Genomic DNA, 20,619 nt, shown 5'->3' with positions numbered 1-20,619 from the left:
CCCAAATAGCAAAACTCCTTTACTACTTTAAGTGTCTCCTTTCCTAATCTAATTCCCTCAGCATCACCCCATTTAATTCGACTACATTCCATTATCCTTGTTTTGTTTCTGTTGATGTTCATCTTATATCCCCCTTTCAAAACACTATCCATTCTGTTCAACTGCTCTTCCAAGTCCTTTGCTATCTCTGACAGAATTACAATGTCATCGGCAAACCTCAAAGTTTTTATTACTTCTCCATGGATTTTAATACCTACTCCAAATTTTTCTTTTGTTTCCTTCACTGCTTGCTCAATATAAATATTGAATAACATTGGGGATAGGCTACAACCCTGTCTCACTCCCTTTCCAACCACTGCTTCCCTTTCATGTCCCTCGACTCTTATAACTGCCATCTGGTTTCTGTACAAATTGTAAATAGCCTTTCGCTCTCTGTATGTTACCCCTGCCACCTTCAGAATTTGAAAGAGAGTATTCCAGTCAACATCCTCAAATGCTTTCTCTAAGTCTACAAATGCTAGAAACGTAGGTGGGCTTTACAAATGTCTGCTTGTGTCTGTGTATGTGCGGATGGGTATGTGTGTGTGTGCGAGTGTATACCCCTTCTTTCCCCCTAAGGTAAGTCCTTCTGCTCCCTGGATTGGAATGACTCCTTACCCTCACCCTTAAAACCCACATCCTTTCGTCTGTCTCTCTCCTTCCCTCTTTCCTGATGAGGCAACAATTTGTTGCGGAAGCTGGAATTTCATGTGTATGTTTGTGTTTGTTTGAGTGTCTATCGACCTGCCATCACTTTCGTTACGTGCAGTCTCGCATCCTTCATCAAAGACACCAACCACTTTCTCGAACGCCCGGAATCCTTACCCAGTCTGTTACCCCCAGAAACCATCCTTGTAACCATTGATGCCACTTCCTTATACACAAACATCCCGCACGTCCAGGGCCTCGCTGCGATGGAGCACTTCCTTTCACACCGATCACCTGCCACCCTACCTAAAACCTCCCTCCATTGCCTTAGCCAGCTTCATCCTGACCCACAACTTCTTCACTTTTGAAGGCCAGACATACCAACAATTAAAGGGAACAGCCATGGGTACCAGGATGGCCCCTTCGTACGCCAACCTATTCATGGGTCGCTTAGAGGAAGCCTTCTTGGTTTCCCAGGCCTGCCAACCCAAAGTTTGGTACAGATTTATTGATGACATCTTCATGATCTGGACTCACAGTGAAGAAGAACTCCAGAATTTCCTCTCCAACCTCAACTCCTTTGGTTCCATCAGATTCACCTGGTCCTACTCCAAATCCCACGCCACTTTCCTTGATGTAGACCTTCACCTGTCCAATGGCCAGCTTCACACGTCTGTCCACATCAAAACCACCAACAAGCAACAGTACCTCCATTACGACAGCTGCCACCCATTCCACATCAAACGGACCCTTCCCTACAGCCTAGGTCTTCGTGGCAAACGAATCTGCTCCAGTCCGGAATCCCTGAACCATTACACCAACAACCTGACAACAGATTTCGCATCCCGCAACTACCCTTCCGACCTGGTACAGAAGCAAATAACGAGAGCCACTTCCTTATCCTCTCAAACCCAGAACCTCCCACAGAAGAACCACAAAAGTGCCCCACTTGTGACAGGATACTTTCCGGGACTGGATCAGACTCTGAATGTGGCTCTCCAGCAGGGATACGACTTCCTCAAATCCTGCCCTGAAATGAGATCCATACTTCATGAAATCCTCCCCACTCCACCAAGAGTGTCTTTCGGCCGTCCACCTAACCTTCGTAACCTCTTAGTTCATCCCTGTGAAATCCCCAAACCACCTTCCCTACCCTCTGGCTCCTACCCTTGTAACCACCCTGGGTGTGAAACCTTTCCCATGAACCCTCCCACCACCACCTACTCCAGTCCTGTAACCCGGAAGGTGTACACGATCATAGGCAGAGCCACGTGTGAAAGCACCCACGTGATTTACCAACTGACCTGCCTACACTGTGAAGCTTTCTATGTGGGAATGACCAGCAACAAACTGTCCATTTGCATGAATGGACACAGGCAGACAGTGTTTGTTGGTAATGAGAATCACCTTGTGGCTAAACATGCCTTGGTGCACAGCCAGCACATCTTGGCACAGTGTTACACCGTCTGGGTTATCTGGATACTTCCCACTAACACCAACCTGTCAGAACTCCGGAGATGGGAACTTGCCCTTCAGTATATCCTCTCTTCTCGTTATCCGCCAGGCCTCAACCTCCGCTAATTTCAAGTTGCCGCCACTCATACCTCACCTGTCTTTCAACAACATCTTTGCCTCTTTACTTCTGCCTCGACTGACATCTCTGCCCAAACTCTTTGCCTTTACAAATGTCTGCTTGTGACTGTGCGGATGGATATGTGTGTGTGTGTGTGTGTGTGTGTGTGTGTGTGTGTGTGCGCGAGTGTATACCTGTCCTTTTTTCCCCCTAAGGTAAGTCTTTCCGCTCCCGGGATTGGAATGACTCCTTGCCCTCTCCCTTAAAACTCACAACCTTTCGTCTTTCTCTCTCCTTCCCGCCGGCCGGAGTGGCCGTGCGGTTCTGGGCGCTTCTGTCTGGAGCCGAGCGACCACTACGGTCGCAGGTTCGAATCCTGCCTCGGGCATGGATGTGTGTGATGTCCTTAGGTTAGTTAGATTTAATTAGTTCTAAGTTCTAGATGACTGATGACCACAGAAGTTAAGTCGCATAGTGCTCAGAGCCATTTCAACCATTTGAACCTCTCCTTCCCTCTTTCTTGATGAAGCAACCATTGGTTGCAAAAGCTAGGATTTTGTGTGTATGATTGTGTTTGTTTGTGTGTCTATCGACCTGCCAGCACTTTCGTATGGTAAGTCACATCATCTTTGTTTTTAAATATATTTTTCCCGCGTGGAATGTTTCCCTCTATATAGTAAATAATAAACATACTAGGCAGGGCAATACCTGCCAGGTTTCACTAGTTCTATGAAATGAAAAAGATGCAATGTTATATTGAGATACTCGAGTGTGCACAATAAAACAGTATCATCAGAATGTGGGATAATCATGACAGATTTACTGCAGGTATCAATATTGGGTCTGCTCTTGTTCTTCTCTTCCATAAATGCTTTCATGTCAAATATCCATGAAGCACAAGTAGTTCTCTTTGTTAATGATGCAAATATTATAAAGAAGCCTAACTTCCAACACTTTAAAATCTAAATAATATTCTCTTGAAAATTAATAACTAGTTTTCTGCAAATGGACTGTCATTAAATTTAAATAAAACACAATACATGCACTTCAGTACCACACAAGTTCCAACTGATGTATTAGCTCTACAATTAGTATATTATGGATAATATCAGATTTTGGTGATGAAAATGTTAAAAAGTTGACTTACTTTTCGTATTTTCACTCACCATTTCTTATGGCATTGTATTCTGAGATAATTTGCCATTGAGGAGAAAAGCATTCATTACATGGAATTGTGCACTAGGGGCAATGTGTCATGTCCATTCTAAGACTTCTCTTTAGTTAGTTGAGCATACTGATAACAGCCTCACAGTGCATTTACTCCCAGATGAAGTTTACCATCAACAAACAGCACAGGTGGAAAACAATAGTGACAGTCATACGACATCTGCTCACCATGTGGTAGCAGGAGTATACACATGTAAAAGGTATAATGTATGCAAGCTTTTGGTGCCTGTGGCTCCCTCTTTTGGCAGAATGGTTGAAGGGGAAGGAATAGGGGTGAATGAAAAGTACTGGTGAAGTTTAGGGAAAAGGGTAGAGTTTGGAAAAGTTAACCAGAACCCAGAGTTGGTGGAGACTTACCAGACGGGATGAGGGTGAAAGACTGATTGCTGGGAACTACACCAGATAAGATTTGAAAAACTGAGAGCTTAAAGGTGGAAAATAGGGTAATATGTAAGACAGAGATTACTGCTGAAACATCAAGACTGAGTTAATAAGGGTGAAAAAACAGTAGTGTATAACTGGCCTTTGATGAGGATGAGACCAACATCAAGGGAAGTGGCATTGGATTCTGAATATTACCATTTGAAATTTTATTGGGAGAACGTACTTAGAGATTCCAGGAATTTTAACAGATCAGCATCACTGTGAGTCCATATGGCATCTAAACTGAACCAGGGGCTAAAGACTTGTGGATCCCAGAAAAACTCACTCCTGTCGACACATGAAAAGGTTGTCATAGAAAGGAGCCTTCCTGGTTCCCATGGCCGTACCCCTTGTCTGTTTGTGTGTCTGTTCTTCAAAGGTGAAATAGTTGTTGGTAAGTATAAAGTTGATTAAGGTGAGCAGGAGGGATGTCATAGATTTTAAATCAGGTGGGCACTGACGAAGAAAATGTTCAGGAACAGACAGACTATGTACATGGGGGATGTTGGTGTAGAGGGAGATGGCTTCAATGTGTGGTGGGAGTGGGACGAGCATGGATTTCAGAATATATAGGAAGTGGTTGATATCTTTATATAATGGGTTGCAGGTCTTAATTAGCTAAGGCAGATACACAGTTGGTGGATGCTTTGAAGCCAGCAACTATTGGATGGCCAGGATGATTGGGTTTGTGGATCTTAGTAACAAGTTTAAATTTGGTGATACATGGTACAGATTGGGTAAGAAGTTCTGTGGACTGAGGCCTCCTCGTGAGGGGCCTGAGGTTTTAAGAAGGGACTGCAGGTCAGTTTGAATCACAGGGATGGGACCTTGATGGCAGAAGCTGTATGTAGAGGTGTCAGACAGCTGCTGTACATATCTACTTATTTACTCCTGTCTGTCAAGTACCATTGTGTAGATCCCTTATCTCCAGGGAAGATAATGATGGATTCATCAGCTTTCAGGGAATGAAGAGCTGGAAGTTCTGCAGAGAACAGGTTAAGGTAATATTGTATGGATGTGAGAAAGGATTGTGAAGTAATTCTGGGTGTGAGGAATTCCTAAAAAAGGCTTGTGAGGGATGATTTTGAATTAGTGGCGGTGGATCAAGTTAGGACCGAGGTCAGAACTGTTTAACGTAGGGCTCAATGTCAGGTTTTCTGTTGCAAAAGGTTTTAGGATTGGATTGCTAAGTGATATTTCCAGTTGACATTACATGTGAAGGAAAGTAGATCCTTCACCAAAGCAGCATGATTAAATGCTGGTTTAGGGATGAAGTGAGACCTTTGGATAATATGGATAATTCAGGAGGAGTGAGTTCTTTAGACAAGAGGTGGAGAACACTGTACTGTTGTGACTGGTTTTTGTAATTGTGAGTTATTATTGCTCTGGGGGGCAGTGGTGAGGGCTTGGGGATGTAAAGGAGGTTGGCCAAGCTGAGTTTGTAGGAGAGAAGTGGTGGCTGATGATGTGGCTGTGTGGGGAGCTGCAGAGGGACAGGAAGTGAAACACCAAGGTTGAGGTAGTTTAGAGAAGGTGGGACAGCTTTTTGAGATGATGTCTGGCATGTTTTTGCAGTTTGAAGTTGGTTTGGCAGATGATATCATACAAGGACACATGAGGACCAGCTAACTGCAGGATTTTGTAGAAGGAGAGAAGTCTTGTGGCGTTGGAATTGCTTGACGAGGCATATAGGTCCCAGATTGGCTGGGTAAATGCAACAGATTGTTGTACTTGAAACTGTAAAAGAGGCTGGTTTAGAGTGAGATTACATCCAGAAACAGTAATTTTCAGTTTTAGGCCTTTTGGAGTAACTCCAAGGCACTTGCAGGTTTGACTTCAAATGGCTCTGAGCACTATGGGACTTAACATCTATGGTCGTCAGTCCCCTAGAACTTAGAACTACTTAAACCTAACTAACCTAAGGACAGCACACAACACCCAGTCATCACGAGGCAGAGAACTTGTAGGTTTCAAGAAACAGAATGTACTACCTTAGTTTTGATAATGCAAAAGCATGTTTTCAAAAAGAATGGATGTAATATGTTATGAGGTTCATCATGGCAAGAGAAGAGAGTTTGGAGCATTAGAGGTGGTAGGAGTGGCAAAAAAGAAAAGCAGAGGTTGGCAAAAGATAGCAAAATGGAAGAAAAGCAAGGAAAAAGATCAGAAAAATTCACACGAAAATCATGAGAACAGAAAGGGGTTAACAAGAGGTAATGCGTATGTGAGAATTTCTTGCCAGAAAAGTCACCTATATGGTACAAAAAAGATTGGAGAAAAGTCTTTAGGGAATGTCTTGAAAAGAGACAAAATTTTAAAAACTTGACAAAAAGAAAGAGGAAGTTGTAGGAGAAAATTTTACTGAAAATCAGTGCTAGAAAAGACACTGGTGAAAGTGGTACAGACAAATAAGCGAGTGGACCAACACATAAGGTAGAAAGCAGATGACACTTTGAACAAGATATATTACAACAAAGACTGACAGGAGGGTTACAGAAGAGGGAATGATGCCCATACAGGCTAATGTATCAATGAAAATATTAAGTTTTTGACAATGTAATCTAACTGGATAAGTATAAAACTTACTCACCAAGCACTGGCTGGAGAACACACATATACAAAGGTATTACATATGGAAGTGTTTAAAGCCAGTGCCTCTTCTTCTTCCAGAAGGGTTTGAAGGGAAAGTGAGAGGTGCAAAGGAAAAATGCTGATGAGGTTTAGCATGAGGGGTAGAGTTTGGACATCCTTCCTGCTCACCTTAATCAACTTTATCTTTGATGGGCCAACATACAAACAGATCAGGGGTACAATCGTGGGAACAGGGATGGCTCCTTCCTATGCCAGCCTTTTCATGCCTTGCTTGGAGAGGGCTTTCTTGGGATCCATAAGTCTTCGGCCCATGGTGTAGATTAGACACATTGATGATATCTTTGCCATATGGACTCATGGTGAGACTGACCTGTTAAAATTCCTGGAATCTAAATACATTCTCCCAATTAAATTTCACGTGGTCATATTCCACATCCCATGCCACTTTCCTTGATGTTGTTCTCATCCTAACTGAAGGCCAGCCACACACTCCTGTTCACATTAAACCTACTAACAAACAACAGTACTTACATATTAACAGTTGTCATCCTTTCCAGGTCAAATATTCCCTCCCTTACAGCCTTGGCAATCAAGTCAGACGTATTTGTTCAGATGCAACTCATTACAGCAATACACCACCATTCCCACCTACACCTTCACTGGACAAAATTACCCAACAACCTAGTTCAAAAGTAGATACCCTTGGCCATCACATACAATCCTTGTAGCACTGACCCCTCCAAGAAACAGCTTAGGAGTACACCTTTTGTCACGCAGTGTTATCCTGGTCTTGAATGTATTAATTAGCTACTTTGACAAGGCCATGACTTCTTAGAATTGTTCCCCGAAATGAGGTACAGCCTGTCTAAGATTTTTCCCACCACACCTAGAATAGCTTTTCATTGTCCTGTCAGTGTCCCTAATATCCTTCTAAGACCCTATGCTTATTCTGCACCTATCTCCCTATTCTCTGGCTTCTACCCCTGTGACTGTCCCAGCTGCAAGACTTTCCCTATGCACGCTCCTACCACCACTTATACCAGTCTTGTAACTGGCAAAACATATACTATCAAAGGGAGAGCCACCTGTGAAATGACCAGCTGTTATGTAAATACTTTTCAGCCTTTTACATCATCATGACTACCACCCAGCCATCAGTCAGAATGAGTGGGCATTGGCAGAGGGTGTATACCACAACACACAATATCCTGTTGCAGAGCATTCTCTGCAACATGACTGTTGTAAGCTTGGTGCCTATTTCACTGCACTTGCCATCTGTATTCTTTCCCCAGACACCAATTTCTCAGAACTCTGCAGGAGGAAACTGGCACTACAACATGTTCTTCATTCCCACCACCCACTTGGCCTTAATTTATGTTAATTTCTTTGGTCTCAGCGTTTCATCACAATAACTATTTCTTTCTTCACTCAGTTTAATTTTTCTTGATATTTCATTTTCTGACCTTCCCATTTTTTGCTGTCCTCTTCGCATCTCTATCACATACAATGCAGTTAGCTTTTCGCTGTTATTAACTTGTACACGATGTTTTCACACTAATCAGTGTCTTCCACATTCCACTATCTTCCACCTTAAGCTCTCAGGTTTTTGTAATAACTTTTATACGTGTGTTCCTGCTGCTGCTTGGTGATTAGAATTTGGGTATCACCCCAAACCTGATGGTTACTTCTATCATAATTTGTGCATTCTTTTTCTACACACACACACACACACACACACACACACACACACATGGGACAGCATAGTCAACAGGACCAATTGCCGACTATGGTACAGAGCTGAGTGGAACATCTGAATCAGAGGCTCAGAGGGCTCTGTGCTATAAGGTGGTTGGGTTTTGGGTTCCACTGTATACGTCAGGAGTCAATTAAATGCTGGAGGTGGCTACATGGGTAGCAGGGGCTGTGTGTCATGGACTGGGCAGTTTTGTAGGTGAGAGGGTCTTGGGGAAACACAAAAAGAGCTTCAGTCTGAAAAGGGTGCTGGCCAAACACCGGAAAAACATAGATACAGGATCCATCAGTATAACATTTGTAAATTGTCATACCTGTATTGGGAAAGTACCGGAGCTTCAAGTACTAATAGAAAACACTGATGCTCAAATTGTTATAGGCACTAAACGCTAGCTAAGGCCTGAGAAAAGTTCAGCCGAAATTTTTGTGATGAACGTAATGGTGTTCAGAAAGGATAGGCTAAATGCAGTTGATGGTGACATTTTTGTTGCTGTTGGAAGTCGTTTATCTTGTAGAGAAATTGAATTAGAAGTTAGTATGGGCAGAGGTCATTTTTGGCAACCAAAATAAAATAATATTTGGAACCTTCTACCAAGCTCCCAACATAGATGATACAATTGGTGAAAGGTTCAAAGAAAACTTGAGTTTAATTTCAAACACATACCCATTATTGTTCGTAGTGATTTTAATTCACCCATGAAATGTTGACAAAAATTCATATTTAAATCTGTAGGTACGCATAAAACATCATCCAAAATTGTGCTAAATGCATTCTTTGAAAATTATTTTGAGCAATTGGTTCATAAGCCCACATCAATAGTAAATGATTAAACGGTTGTGAAAACACCCTCGACATCTTAGCAACAAATAATCCTGAACTAATTACAAACCTCAAAAAGGATTCGGGGATTAGTGAACACAGGGTTGTTGTAATGAGATTGAATGCTGTAACCCCCAAATCATCCAAAAATAAATGAAAAATTTACCTATTTTATAAAAAACAGAGGAAAATTCACTTCAGACCTTCCTGAGAGACAATCTCCACTCCTTCAAAATTAATGGTGTACGTGTAGACCAGATATGGCTTGAATTCACAGAAATAGTATCGACAACAATTGAAAGATTTATAACAAATAAATTAAAAAATGATGTAACTGCACCACCTTAGTACACAAAGTGCATCAGAGCACTGCTGCAGAAACAATTAAAAAATCATACATAATTTAAATGAATGAAAAATCTCCAAGACTGGCTATCTTTTGCAGAAGCTCGAAATTTAGCATGGACTTACCACAAATGCAAGACAATAGTTTCCGCAATGAAACTTTGTCTTGAAACCTGGCAGAAAATCTAAAGAGATTCTGGTTGTGTGTAAGGTATGCTAATGGTGATAGCAATGGAAATACTATTGACGACAGTGCTGCCAAAGCAGACCTTCTAAACCCAGCCTTCGAGAATTCTTTCACCAAAGAAGATGAACTAAATATTCCAGAATTTGAATTAGAAACAGCTGCCAGCATGATTAACTTAGAAGTAAATATCCTCGGATTAGTGAAACAACTTAAATCACTTCATAAAAAACAAGTCTTCCTGTCCAGAATATACCAGTCAGCTTCGTTTCAGAGTCTGCTGATCCAATAGCTCCATTCATAATGATCGTATACGACTGCTCGCTTGGTGAAGATCCATACCCAAAAACTGGAAATTTGGACATGTCACATCAGTATTCAAGAAAGGCAGTAGGAGTAATCCACTAAATTACAGTCCCATATCATTAATATCACTATGCTGGAGGATTTTGGAACATTTGTTTGAACATTATGAATTACCTATTGACACACAGTCAACAATGATTTAGAAAACATCATTCTTGCAAAAGACTACCATCTCTTTACTCATATGAAGTGTTGAGTGCTATAGACAAGGGATTTCATATTGATTCCATATTTCTAGATTTCCAGAATGATTTCACATTGCACGTCACAAGTGGCTTGTAGTAAAATTGTGTGCTTATGGAATATCGTCTCAGTTATGTTATGGGATTCACAAGTTCATATTGGAGAGGTCACAGTTCATAGTAATTGATGGAAAGCCATTGAGTCAAACAGAAGAGATTTCTGGTGTTCCCCAAGGTAGTGTTGCAGGTCCTCTGTTGTTCCTCTTCTATATAAAAGATTTAGGAGACACTCTGAACAGCTGTCTTAGGTTGTTTGCAGATGATGCTGTAATTCATCATGTAGTAAAGTCATCAGAAGATCAATACAAATTGCAAAACACTTTAGACAAAAATATCTGTATGGTGCAAAAATTGGCAGTTGACTCTAAATAATGAAAAGTGTGAGGTCATACACATGAGTGGCAAAAGGAATCCAGTAAACTTCGGTTACATGATACATCAGTCAAATCTAAAGGCCATAAATTCAATTAACTACCTAGGAATTACGGTTATGAACAACTTAAATTGGAAAGGACACAGAAAAAATGTTGTTGGGAAGGCAAACCAAAGACTGTGTTTTATTGGCAGAACACTTAGAAAATTTAACAGAGCTGCTAAAGAGACTTGCTACACTACACTTGGCTCTCACCTTTATGAGTACTGCTGCATTGGCTGGGATCCTTACCAGAAAGGATTAATGGACTACATCAAGAATGTTCAAAGAAGAGCAGCACATTTTGTATTGTTGCTAAATAGGGGAGAGAATGGCACTGACATGATACAGCATTTTGGGCAGACATAATTAAAACAGAGGTATTTTTCATTGTAGCAGAATCTTCTCACAAAATTTCAGTCACCAACTTTGTCCTCCGAATGTGAAAATGTTCTGTTGACACCAATCTACATAGGCAGGAACAATCATCATAATAAAATAAGTAAATTTGAGCTTTCACAGAACAGTATAGGTGTTGATTTTTTCCGCACACTGTTCAAGATTGGAATAATAGAAAATTATTGTGAAGGTGGTTTGATGAACCATCTGCCAGGCACTTAAGTTTGCAGAGTATCCTTGTAGATGTAGATGTAGATGTGGAGAGGGCGTACAATCTCAGGACTGGGAAGGTAGGATGGGAACTTGTGAAGGTTGCAGTCAGGCAAATTCCAAGAATGATGGAAGTGATGTTAAAAGTTCTTAGGTTTTCGTAGTGCATCATTCTTGACAGAATATTCCAATCTGGTGTTTTAACCTCATTCCTGGAACTGGCTGCACACTGTCAATTTTAGCAAGGGTGAAGTTAGGGTTTTCTCAGCGGGCTGGCAGAGAATAAACAAAGTTTTATCGTGGGGTTAGGTAGAAACAAAATATGGTAAGGGTTGGGTCGATGGTAAAGGAAGCAGTAGTGTAAATGACTTTTGAAATAAATAATTTCTGTGCTCAGAGTTAGAGATGGTATTCTAACTGTTGTTAAAGTGAAGAGACAGTGTAAAAAAATAGGGAAGTAATCATATTTAAACATGGGTAATTTAGATGCTGTGTAGCTGTTTACAGCTAAAGGTACAAAGGAAATAGCAGGGTTTGTGCTATGGGTGTAGAAGAGAATGTAAATATGTGTAAGAAAGGACAGAGAATGGATGAATGAACCATGGACAAAAATAAAGACAATGACAAAAGTAGGATAATATGAGAAGCAGAAATGAAGTGTGTCAAATCAGCAATAATATTTCTGTACTTTCTGCATTTGTGACAGTAATCATTCTTTCATCTCAATTCCTGTCCTGTTACCTCCAAACTGCCAATAATACACTTTGTACATTAACACTGATGAACACTATGACATTGACACCATGTAACACCACCTTTCCCAGCATGCTCCTGAAACCTCCTAGCCAGCCACATAGTGAAACATAATTTTTTCTCCTTTGAAGGCCACATCTAATAAAAAATCTGTAGAATAGCATTATACCCTCCAGTGTAATCCTTTTGATGCATCCCCCCCCCCCCCCACCCCCTTGCCCCCCTAGAAGAACATTTCTAACATATATGTCATCTCATTGTCTCTGTAGAGTTGCACCATGAGAGCAAGGAGATGATGATGTTTGGTGGCCAGTATCCTCTTTCTATAACACAAACTGTACTCATAGATTAGCTGGTTTCTTTATTCATAAGTATGAAAAGTTTACTTAAGATATTCATTATGTTGTATATGATACACATTTTCCTCACTGCTGGTGAACAACAATGTCTGCTATGTACACTTCTATGGTTGCTATGTGCTGCCTGTCTCTGTGTTAGTGGTGGAGCTAACTGCTACTGCAATTTCCACTGCATGTGGCTGATGACTCTGGAACTTACTTGGTGTGATTGCTTGTGACATACTTGAACTAACTCACCTTCTGGTCCACAGCGATGATCTAAATACTGGCGGCTGAGAGGGCATTGGTGGCACCTTCCCTGCGAGTCTGCTGTTGGCCTCTATCTATCTATCTGGCACCAGCTTACACCAGCACACTAACCATCTTACATCTTTAACAACTTGTCTGGTGCAGATTCATTGATGTAACTTTATGATCTGCCTCCATCACAAGTATAGCATCCGATCATTCCTCCAGGACTATTTGCACCACACAAATGGCTCCATAAAATGTATAAACAGACCACCGACAGAAACTCTGTAAAGGTAGCTGTGACCCATTCTACATTACAAAGTCTTTCATCCAAGTTGTAGTACCTGTGGACATAACACCTACAGAAGAAAGCAGCAGTTATCCATATGTGCTGATAACTTTGCCAGAGTGTTACACTGACATAGTATAATGTCCAGCAAAACCAAAAACAGATTTCTCATATCATTATTTCCATACAAATAACCACTGTGAACCAGTCACCAAACAGTTCTCTCCTTTCCATATAATAACATGCAAGCCTTGGAACAGTGAACCATATCCTCTGCTAGAGCTTCGTCTACTTTTAGCCATGCCCCAATATGAAGGATATGCTACCAAAAGCCTGCCCTCATCTCCATTGCAGTATTCCATGCCCACCCAGACTACACAGTATTTTAGTTTATCCCTGTGTGACTGCTGCAACCAGTCCTACACCACACAGGTCAGTTTTGTGGATGACACATGGACACTCTTACCTTTTCTTACTGTGGTCTAGTCATAAGCATTTCCTATCCAATCGTAGGTAGGGCCACGTGTGAAAACAGTCACCTCATATATCATTTTGGTCAATTACTGTGCAGGTTCTATCTGGATATAACTACTAGTGAGCTGTCTATCCATGTGGACTGCCACTGTGAAACTGTTACTAAACTGCAAACTCAACTATCTTGCAGTGGAAGATACAGCATACAACAACATCGGTAATTTCAACAGTTGCTTCAGTTCTCATGGAATTTGAACCCTCCAATTTTTGCTGCTTCCAGGCTCCAATCCCCAGAGACAGTGGCCATGTGTGTGTAAGCTGTGTTTCTGTGAATATGTTTTTTATTTTGGAAGAAGGACTTTGTCCGAAAGCTTAATATTTTAGCAATCATTTTTATGCTCCAGTTAATTGTCCAATATGAATTTTCTAATATTTTCTTTCTAGGTGGTTTGAACCATTTGTTATGCAGTGGCTTAATGAGAATGATGATGTATCACTGGAATATCTGCATGGAGCATTTACAAGAGACAAGAAGGATGGTGTAAGTAATATTTTAGTGATTAAAAAAATATAATAAATTATTTAAAGGGTACTTTACTGATCTTTTTTTACTGATTTCCAGTTCCAGAGAAGCAGTGAACATGCACTTTTCTCAAATTCAGTTGTTGATGTGTTCACCCAGTTGACGCAGTGCTTTGATGTTGTTTCAAAGCTTGAATGCCCTGATCCTGAGATATGGAAACGCTACATGAAACGTTTTGCCAAGACAATAGTAAAAGTATTGGTAGAGTATGCTGACATCGTCAAAAAGGAGTTTCCTATTCATCTCAAGGAGGAACGAATTGTAAGATTTAAGTAAATCTGTAGGAAAGCTAATGTTTTTTATGAGAATTTGTGTATTTTGCTCAAAATTGGCATATTAAGAAAAACCAGAATGTTCAAAATTGCTTGTGCCATGAGAGTACATCCAACAAATCAATGTGAATTGTTAAAAGTGATAAAATGTTTGAAAACTAAACTGTCAGCAGGAATAGTTGACATGTCAGTACCTGCCATAATCAGAACTGCTTCACAGATTGCAGGACCCCTGGTATACATACTTATTATTTAATGGAGGAGTGTTTTCTGGAGGGTTGAAAATCTCAAAAGTGAAGCCATTATTTAAAAATGGTGACAAGTATAAGAGTGTAGGTGTGAAGGCAGATTACTCAAATCACAAAATCAGTTTAGTATCAGGTGCAAAAAATTGTGGAAACAGGAGCACCACAAGGCTGTATTCTAGGTCCCACATTATTTATTGTTCATATAAATTACAGTCACACCTCTGACAGTGCAGCCAGTGTAATGCTATTTGCAGATGACAGTAATGTGACAAATGCGACAAAGCAATTGCTGCATATAACTATGGATCAAATTCTGAAGCATGTACACTCTTACTTCAATGAAAATAGGTTGACATTAAATGTAAATTAAACAAGTCATATGCTATTTAGGAAAATAAGTCAAAATGTAAATCTAGATGTGACGTCAGATGACAGAGCCATAGGCAGAGTAACATCCACAAAATAGCTGGGGATTCTTGTTGATGACAAGTTAAATTTTAATGACCATGTCATAAAACCTACACAGAAACTCAGTTCACCCTGCCTTATTATGGCCATTTTTTGTATCTCAGGAGGTACCAGGATGTCATACTTCACTATTTTCAGTCTTTTGCAACATTTCACAGTCACAATACCCAAAACAGCACAGCAGTTCATACTCAGTGAACAAAACGTATACACGCACAAAGGCTTGTGAGCCATATTGGTATTAAACTTTACAATAAGCTGTCAGTCTGCATCAGGAATCTACATGACGAAAATAAACGTAAAGCACACTTAAAAAAAATATTCTACTAGAACAATGTTTTGCTAGATAGGTGAGTATGTTGGCCAATAACATTTTTCTGGAAATGTTTATATTAAGGCAAATTTGAAAATACACTTTTTGCCTGTTGTCTTTTCATTACATTTAAACATGTAATGGGCAGCTCTTGTCTGATGTAAATTCTTTACTAAATCATGGGAATTTAAAGAAAAGATTTGCTGGTTATGGAGAACTAAAGTAAAGGCCTATCAAAAACAAACTATGAATTTTTAATAAAAGCTCCTATGTACATGAATTTGTATTATCATCTAGTGGATGACATTTTGTTATTGCATTTGTATTATTTTTTTCTGTATATCTGTATGTTCCATTTCCTTGAAATGAATTAGCATCAATTTACATATGCATTCAGACATCGTATTGTCTACAGGAGGATGGATAAATATAAAACTAGTGAAGTAAAACTTGCTCACACATACAAATAAAATTGGTTGAGTGACAGGTAGCCTGTGGCACAGGAAAAATAAATTGTTCCTTCATTTCTGCCGCAATACTCACATTAAGGCAACTGATATTTGATGTACAGTTTATGAAGCATTGCAATAAGGGTTTATAGTAGATGTTCTGACACTCTAATAGATTTCATTGTTCAACTTTCTCAAAGAAAAAAAATAGTAAAACATCTTTTATTTTTCAGACAACCTCAGTCAGGAATAAAAATATAGAGAAACGTATACTCTGACAATCGGATGATTGACAAATGAATCAGAATCACAGCAAAATATCATCACACATGGATTTTTCAGTGTAGCCCAGAAGCAAAGTTCCAAGTAGTGCATTTAGATAACTTGACATCACAAATATTAAAGTAAAACTGAAACTGAAAGCAAAACTAATATTTTTGTCTGTATTGAGTATGTTAATCAGGACCCACTACATTGATATCTGATCAAGTTGTGGAGAAAAAGTGACCAAATTTGTGTAAGATAAATAATGGTTTCTTCCCTAGGACAACACTCTAGCCCAAAATACCCTCTGTGCACAGCCTTTATTTATTTTATCCTTTTCTTTTGAGGTTGGAAGGGCGGGGGAGGGGGGGGGGGTTGGTTGAGAGGCATTTTTGTGCAGTAATCACAAGGTTTTTCCCATGTGACTATTATCCCATTTTTATAAAGAAAACTGCATTATACGCAACATGTTTTCAGTCTATGGAAGAGGCAAAAGCAAAAATGGCAGATATATTATTAAGAGTGACAGTGAATGAGCAACAACATTGTTTTGAACAATTAAAAACAGATATCATACCTTGATAGAGAGGCGATTACAATTAATAAGATGAAAGTTAATTAATTATAACAAGTTTGTAATAACCTGTGTTTGCCAGACTATCTTTTTATTTTATTGTTGTAGGAAAGTTTCGGTAGAATGTAAATACTTTTGAATTAAAGGAGAATACTCATTGAAAAGCAGAAACATTGAGTCATCAATAGGCACACACACACACAAAAAAAAAAGAAAACACGCTAGCTTATGTAGGAACCCTTTATTGAGCTACAGTAAAATACAAACAGAAACACGCACATACACATGGCTGTACTCTTGCGTGGTACTGCTGGACCAACAGTGTCATTGCTGCATTTCAGAGGAGGACTACATAGTGGTGGGTGTTGTGTCAGGTGGGATGGGTAGAGGGAGACAGGCGGGAGGCAGGGAGAGGGATTGGGAGTAGTTGGTTAGCAGCTCAGAGGTAGGCAGCTGGTTTACCAGCCAGGAATGAGGAAGGGAGGGTGGCTAATACACAGGCAAAGCATGTGATGCACTGTTGTCAAAGCCAGTGTGGAGCAAAGTGCACTGGTGTCATTGGAATGTGATTTGGGAGTGTGCGACTGGACAGAGGATGGGGAAACTGTTGGATTGAGGGTGTGGGGGCAGTGGGTTACTGAAGATTTAGGCTGGGATCGTTATGAGAGCAAAGGATGTGTTGCAAGGATAACTCTCCTCTGAATAATTCAAAAAAGCTGATGGTGAGGGAAGGGTATAATGATCCGGGTTGTGAAGCAGCCGTTGAAAATGAGTATCTTGTGCTCAGCTGCATGTTGTGCCACCAGGTAGTCAACTTTGTTTGGTGATACCTAATCATACTGATGGACAGCTGGTTGGTAGTCATGCTGATATAAAAACTCTGCAGTTATGGGAGCAGAGTTTGTTTATGAAGTGTCTGGTTTCAAAGATGCCCAGCCTCTGATTAGGTAGGATAAGCATGAGACAGGGTTAGACAGGAAGTGCTGGGTGGGTGGATTTGACAGGTCTCATATCTTGGTCTATCACAGGCATACAGTCCCTGGGGCAAGGAGTTGGGAGTGGGAGTGGGAGCTGCATAGGAATGAACTAGATGTTTTTTTAGGTTGGGTAGGCAGTGGAATTCCACTATAGGTAATGTTGGAATGATCTTGGGCAGGCTATTCCTCATTTCAGGACAAGACAAGAGATAATCAAAGCCCTGACAAAGCATATGGTTCAGTTGTTCCAGTCCAGGGTGGTACTCGGTGACAAGGGAGGCACTCCTTTGTAGCTGCTTCTTCAGGATGATGAGAGGATTGGGGTTTGTCTGAAAATATGGCACAGGAAATGTGTTTGTGGACTAGGTCTGGAGGATAGTGTCTGTGAAGGCCTTCCTGAGACCTTCAGCATACTGGGTAAGTGAGTTCTTCCCCCTGCAGATACATCATCAATGGATGGCTAGGCTGTATTGGGGCGGGGGGGGGGGGGGGGGGGGGGGTGTATTTTAGTGTGGAAGGAATGGCAGTTGTCAAAATGCAGGTACTGTTGGTGGTTAGTGCATTTAGCATGGACATGGGTGTGGAGGTCAACGTCCATGAAGGTGTCATGCTGGGTTGAGGAGGACCAGGTGAAGCAGGTGGGAAAGATGGTGTTGAGGTTGTCAAGGAATGAGGAGAGGATGACTTGTCCCTGAGTCCAGATCATGAAGGTATCATCATCAGCCAGCCTCAGTCACACTAGGAATTGGGAGTTTTGGGAGGCTAAGGATGGTCCATAACCAGGTTTGCATGGAGGGTGCCATGCAGGAGCCCATGGTTATGCCACAGATTTGTTTGTATACCTTTCCTTCAAAAGAAACATAGTTGTGAGTCAGGGTGTTGTTGGTAAGGTATATAAGGAATGAGGTGGTTGGTTTGGAACCTGGAGAATGCTGGGGAAGATAGTGTTTGATAGCATCAAGGTCACAGGCTTTACATACAGATGTTGGTGTAAGGAGGTAGCATCAACAGCAACAATTAGAGGTGTAGGAGGTAAAATGGTGCAGATGGTTGGGAGTCAGGGAAGGAAGTGGTTAATATCTTTAATGTGGAATGCTAGGTTTGGGGCAGTTGCTTGTGTTGTTTGGAGATGTTATTCAGCAAGAGTGGAAATTCTTTCAGTGGGAGTACAATAGCCACCTACAATGAATTGTCCAGGACTGTTGTGTTTGTGTCTATTGGGGAACATGTAGAAGGTGGGTGTGCAGCATGTCATTGGGGTGAATGGAAAATGGACTCAGAGGGCAGGGGTTACGGGAAGGCTCTATGGATTTCGATAGGAGTTGACGGCTATATTGGACATCTGGGATGGGATCACTGTGGCAGAGCTTTTAGATGGAGGAGTCAGGCAGTTGGTGAAGGCCTTCTGCAAAATAGTCACCGTAACTCATTATGACAGTGACTAAGCACATGGCATAACTTACACTTGACCAAATGTAACGAATTCCTTCTGACTGATTCACTTCCTAATTTGTGCTCTGTTATCCAGTTCCACTTATAACCACCTAAAACTTTTATTCATTTATTTCACACACTATTTCCCATTTCTTTAATACCATCCCTACCCCAATGAACACCTGCTCCATCTCACTGCACTATTCAAAGAAATAACCCTTTCCCTGGTCAAAATCCATTCCCACATCCTTTTTCTTAAATGTATCGTTTTCTGGATCCCATATCTTATACAATGACAATCACCTCTTTAGACATTGCCAGTCCCTGTCCCCCATAAACTGGGTACTGCATCAATACCTTTCCATGGCACAAGCATCCCAGAACCATTTGTATTCCCTCCACAAGATACTGTTATTGTGCAATCCTTGCTACATACACGACATCACCAAGATCGAAACCCTTGCACTCCAACACCTAGAGGAGCATTCCAGACACCACCTCCATAGATTGTCCAACCTGTTGGCATCCTATTCCCATATCAAGGCAGCACTATCTGTCAACATCATCCTGGTCACAGCGAACCACCTCGTCCAACCCTCATAGCTCTTAGTGACCTTTTAAATTTAGCACAGCCGCCAAACTGTGTTCCAACACTCCATTAAATATAGAACCCAAGCAAACCCAAAACACTGTTGTTAACCTTTCCAACCTTGCCAAAGACATACTCCCTTTTTTCCAAAGCCTACAGTGGAAACACTTTTTTGCCACCAATCCCTCGAACAAAAGTCACCATAATACCAAAATTGAACCTTGTCTCTCCCATACCATACCACCATCCAGCCATGACAGTCCCTGCTTCACACCTAACCATCTCCTGGTCACCTTCCAGGAACTCCATACTGCCAACTTTGAAAACAATCAATTATTGATAAAATTATTTAATTGGATAGATAAATAATCTACTCACCAAATGACTGCAGAACACACACATCAAAGACTGTTGTGAGTGGCAAGCTTTAGGAGCCAGTGGCTCCTTGTTCAGGGAGAAGGGTTGAAGGGGAAGGAAGAAGAGTGAAGGAAAGGGACTGGAGAGGTCTAGGAAAAGGGTTAGAGTTTGGGAAATTCACCCAGAACTGGGAGTCAGGGGAGACTTACCATACAAGATGAGAAGGAAAGACTAATGAAGACAACTGTCTTTCATGTGTGTGTTCTGCTGCCACTTGGTGAGCAGATTTTTTTATCTATCCAATTAAATAATTTGAATTAATAGAGGGAAACCTTCCACATGGGAAAAATATACCTAAAAACAAAGATGATGTGACTTACCAAACGAAAGCGCTGGCACGTCGATAGACACACAAACAAACACAAACATACACACAAAATTCAAGCTTTCGTAACAAACTGTTGCCTCATCAGGAAAGAGGGAAGGAGAGAGAAAGACAAAAGGATGTGGGTTTTAAGGGAGAGGGTAAGGAGTCATTCTGTTTGGATGGATATGTGCGTGTGCGCTAGTGTATACCTGTCCTTTTTTCCCCCTAAGGTAAGTCTTTCCGCTCCCGGGATTGGAATGACTCCTTACCCTCTCCCTTAAAACCCACTTCCTTTCGTCTTCCCCTCTCCTTCCCTCTTTCCTGATGATGCAACAGTTTGTTGCGAAAGCTTGAATTTTGTGTGTATGTTTGTGTTTGTTTGTGTG

At 40.9% G+C, this 20,619-nt stretch overlaps 1 protein-coding gene across 1 annotated transcript in view; it reads left to right on the top strand.

Moving 5' to 3' along the window:
* LOC124622251 (protein unc-13 homolog C) overlaps positions 1–20,619 on the top strand; it is a gene marked incomplete at its 5' end in the record, with an annotated part of 692,708 nt that overhangs the window by 529,867 nt on the left and 142,222 nt on the right. The window contains 2 exons of the mRNA XM_047147909.1: positions 13,783–13,879; positions 13,961–14,182. Coding sequence (XP_047003865.1) covers positions 13,783–13,879; positions 13,961–14,182 — 319 coding nt within the window. The remainder of the gene's footprint in view (positions 1–13,782; positions 13,880–13,960; positions 14,183–20,619) is intronic.

This window comes from Schistocerca americana, chromosome 7 (genome assembly GCF_021461395.2).
Source record: "Schistocerca americana isolate TAMUIC-IGC-003095 chromosome 7, iqSchAmer2.1, whole genome shotgun sequence".
Classification (NCBI taxonomy): Eukaryota; Metazoa; Arthropoda; class Insecta; order Orthoptera; family Acrididae; genus Schistocerca; species Schistocerca americana.
The sequence above is the reverse complement of the archived record's forward strand: the minus strand, read 5'-3'. Positions and strand labels throughout refer to the sequence as shown.